At 36.3% G+C, this 4,264-nt stretch overlaps 1 protein-coding gene across 1 annotated transcript; it reads right to left on the bottom strand.

Moving 5' to 3' along the window:
- Positions 1 to 1,901: 1,901 nt before the first annotated feature.
- On the bottom strand, positions 1,902 to 2,935 carry LOC126714500 (40S ribosomal protein S29). The gene is made up of 3 exons (XM_050414674.1): positions 2,768 to 2,935; positions 2,198 to 2,297; positions 1,902 to 2,094 (listed from the first exon to the last, which is right to left on the bottom strand). Exons 1-3 carry the CDS (start codon positions 2,827 to 2,829, stop codon positions 2,086 to 2,088), a joined length of 171 nt encoding a protein of 56 aa, XP_050270631.1. The 5' UTR covers positions 2,830 to 2,935; the 3' UTR covers positions 1,902 to 2,085.
- Between the last annotated feature and the right edge of the window lie 1,329 nt (positions 2,936 to 4,264).

Consider the following 4,264-nt stretch of genomic DNA (forward strand, 5'->3'; position numbering starts at 1 on the left):
CATTCTAACCACCAAATGTCTTAACAGAGAACTTCCCCACTCCAAAGAACTCCGGATTCCACCCAGCCAGCCGAGCCTCAACAGAAGTAGGGACAAGACAACCACCACCCAATTATAACAAGGAGTCTTTGGCATAATCGTGGAAATCGAGTCTCAAATTGCCAGGCATATAGAAAAATATTGGCTGAATAGCAATAACTGTTGTCTAGTTATAACTTATTAGTTGCTAGACAACTAGGGTAAAATGACAAGTGAAAGAAACAAAGAACTTAATAAAAGGGAATGTAATTCAATCCCATTAGATTGTAAAGCATCAGTTACAAATTCCAAATGTCACAAGCTAATCTAGGCATTCTTTACCCTTAGCTGCATCTGCAAACTCAAAATTTAAAAATTAAAGGGAAGGAGACAACCTGATATGAGAAATATATCCATGATCATATGTTTGATGTTGCAATAAAACCCTTTGCAATAAGTGGATGGAACCTCCAAGCTAAATGCTGAGAATGCATACTTTGACTAGAATTCACATTTAACCCAGACAAAAGTATGCAACTTGCACCTCTAGCATCAAAGCCTTTCTATGCAAGTGCAACCAAAAGAAAAATCCCAAAAATGACAAATACCACAATGCCAACTTTGCCTCCTGGATCTGCCCCTTCTGCTTCTAGGGCAACCACTTCCCTCCCAACTACTCCATCCCAAATGACAACCTCACTGCCCAACTCTTCCCTCAGGTACACCACAATTGAGTACTTCAAGATCAACAGCCACAGCTACAAGCCTCTCCACATTTGCGGTTTGATACTTGCATGATCAAAGACGAGATGGGGCACCTCATGTTCACACTTCACAGGCCTTGAATTGAAAATTAACTGGTTATTATGTTGGGACCTTGGTGAATGCTTATTAAGGTTTTGCTTAGATCCCCAAGACTTAGGGGTTCAAGGGATCTAAGGACCTATGACTTATCCAAGGACCAGCTTGTTGAGCATATGAGCTTTCCTAACACGAAGCCCAAGTCAACTACTAATGTCATTGCTGGTGCCAGGGATGGAATCCGATGAGAGCATTTCTCTCTTTCTCTTGCCCAAGGCTGAGTGCAAGTTCAGGGCGAACTCGTACCACAACTTTTCCTTCCTTTTATTGAAATAAAAAGAGAACAGATTACATTTCTTTTTTGAATTTGACTTTTAAAGTATGTATTGGAGGAGTTGCCCAAAGATCCATGTCCAGTGCCAACAAATCAGAGGGCTACAGGGTGCACCAGCATGGGATTGAGTAATGCCACAAGTTACTTAGGAGCGGGTTCCTGGTTCTCGGGTTAGAATTATGGCCTCTAATGGTAACAGAAGGTACAGTTAATTTTAAATTTTGGATTAAGTAAAAGAATGGGATCAATAATGATTCCCATCATTCTTGATGAGAATGAGGGGATTTTCATGAGACATCGATCCATGACTATAGGGCAGTGCCAGAAATAAATCATCCTAGTCATCATTGTGGTGCAACACAAAGGCATTACAGAGAAATTGGAAGAGATCATAGGTATAACAGTAATACCCAAACAGAGAACAGATTAACATGATCACTCTCTATGGAATGTTGGTTATGACAATTGTTTGCAAACCACAGAGGATATTACAAATGAAATTAATTGCACCATGCCAACCAATGCAAAAAAACACAGCCATAGTCATCAAACCATTAGCATCAAAGAGCGACAGCAGTCAGTCTCGAAGATTTCAGTTTCACTCAACCAACTGGAATCTCAATAAGTAATATTCCTATATTTGATGCCCATAACAGTAAACCAGAAGAATCCAGTGCACTCAATTATCTATGATACCATTGTGATACCTCATAATAGTAATACTAAAAAGTAAAGGCCGCAAACAAGATAAATGAATCTCTTCAAATGAGTAATGCAAAAATATTCATTATCCAACAATCACCACATGTTCAACATTAGATAAAGCAAAACATAAATTCTCAAAAGTTGCTTCAAACTTTGAAAGAACTAATCTGATCAGATCTTGCTTGGGCCAAAACCTCTATTCTTGCGCCGTAGCCAATTACAACCATTTAACGGTACTGCAAAATAAAAAATTTTCAAAACATAAGAACATGCTAAAAACAACTAGAATCATATCTAGTACAAATCACCATTGGTACAGAGAAAATCGAAAAACATTACCTTAATGAAGCCAATTTCCTTGGCGTTGCTGCGGAAGCACTGTCTGCAGCACATGAGACCATACTTCCTGATCAACCCATGGGGGTTTCCACACACACGGCTGCCCAACAAAAACAAAAACAACACAAAATCAATACAACAACAAAGATTGATGTGTGAAAATGTAGTCTAATCTGAAATATTTTTGAAATCATTACAACTCACAAACCCCAAGTAATTAAATCTTCAAAGAGGAAACTGTATCGCCAAAAAAGAAAAAAACCCTCATATGTTTCTCACTAATCACCAAGACCATAAATAACACACTTCTTGGTAGCAAAACCATTTTGTTTCAGACTACAGACTAGTATGTTGCTTTAATATTCAAAGAGAAACACAGATCATTTCTAAACAGAGTATTAGAAAACAACAAGATTATCTAAAAGTAATTAACACCCAAAACCCATATTACAAACAGGTCAAAACAGTAATCTAGGAACAAAACAAAAAATCATAGATGATAACTAAAAAAACATACATAGATAGACCAAGAAAAAAACCGAAGATAAATAGAATCAAAGGATTTGATACCAGGTACGGGAACCAGGGCCGTAGCTCTTAGGGTGAGAGTTCCACACGTTTGAGTGCCCCATGATTTGATTTTGGTTCTTTGCTTTGTAAGTCTGCGGAGCTGCGCGAGAGCAAAGAGCAAATCGAAAACCCTAGCAATAGAAGGAGAACTGGTAGGAAATGTTGGTATTTATATAGGAAAAGTCTCCAAAAACCCTAGCTTCTCTTATTGTGCGCGGAGTGCGCATTGCGCATCGCCTTTCCCTTGTGTTTAAGGCTGTGAAGTTCAAATCTAAGCCCAGTATATACTAGTCGGCCCACTTTTAGTTTGGTGGTAGCCCAAAGGTTTAGTTGAAGAATTAGAAGAATTGAATTCGCGTTTGTAAAATAAAGGAAATATAGGGCCTGTTTGGCCTGTTTCAAGACCCCCTACAGTTGACCCTAATCATCAATATCATATACTTCATATCTAATCTAATAATATTATCTATATATTCTATATATATATATAAAACCGAAGCCTTTGCTGGCACCACAATTTTCCACGTCAGCACAATATTTAAAAAATAAAAAATAAATAAAAATTATAACTCCTCAAAACCCTAGCAACCTTACCCCTCTCTCAAGTTAAGAAATATAAAGCCACGGTTTCTGCAAACTCTCTCTCTTTCTCCAGACGTAGGAAGCCCTAAAGCATTCAAGATCTACAAAACCCTAGCAACCTTACCCCTCTCTCAAGTTAAGAAATATAAAGTCACAATTTCTGCAAACTCTCTCTCCAGACGTAGGAAGCCCTAAAACATTCAAAATCTACAACGCACGGTATAGATTTTAGTTTATAAAGTTCAGCTTTTGTAAGGTTAGTTTTGTTTATATATTAATTAATACATAGTACTTTGTTCACCATTGAATACTCATATAATCAATTTCCAATTCAGTGTTCAAGAATTAAACCAAAATTCTAACTGCGCTATCATAAAATATTATTATTAGTATGAATTTTATGGAGTTGCGGTGTTCAAGAATTAAACCAAAATTCTTTTAAATTATCTATAATATTTTGTCCTTTGAAAATTTTATCTCTTTGATTTTAGTATATTGTGTTTCTTAAGCTATAGAGAGATTTTCTTTGGTTTCTGCAAACTCTCTCTCTCTCCAGATGTAGGAAGCCCTAAACGCACGGTATAGCATTCAAGATCTACAACTTATGGTATAGATTTTAGTTTATAAAGTTCAGCTTTTGTAAGGTTAGTTTGTTTATATATTTAGTCCTTACGTTTAGGTTTAGGTTTAGGTTTTAAGAGATTTATATATTACTACTATGTGGCTGAATTTCCCTTGACATCAGTTTTATGTTTTTAACCAAATACATCAGGAAAGCAAGAGAAGGCGCATAAATATTTAGTCTTTACGTTTAGGTTTAGGTTTAGATTTTAAGAGATTTATATATTACTACTATGTAGCTGAATTTCCCATGACATCAGTTTTATGTTTTTTTTTTTTTTTAATTTGTTTTAT

Source organism: Quercus robur, chromosome 2 (assembly GCF_932294415.1).
Source record: "Quercus robur chromosome 2, dhQueRobu3.1, whole genome shotgun sequence".
In the NCBI taxonomy this organism is placed as follows: Eukaryota; Viridiplantae; Streptophyta; class Magnoliopsida; order Fagales; family Fagaceae; genus Quercus; species Quercus robur.

Bases quoted from the DNA above. Each gene is read 5' to 3' on its own strand.
- LOC126714500 (XM_050414674.1), bottom strand. From the start codon at position 2,829: ATGGGGCACTCAAACGTGTGGAACTCTCACCCTAAGAGCTACGGCCCT. The intron at 2,298-2,767 runs GTATCAAATCCT...TTTGTTGGGCAG, and splicing joins GGCCCTGGTTCCCGTACCTG to CCGTGTGTGTGGAAACCCCC.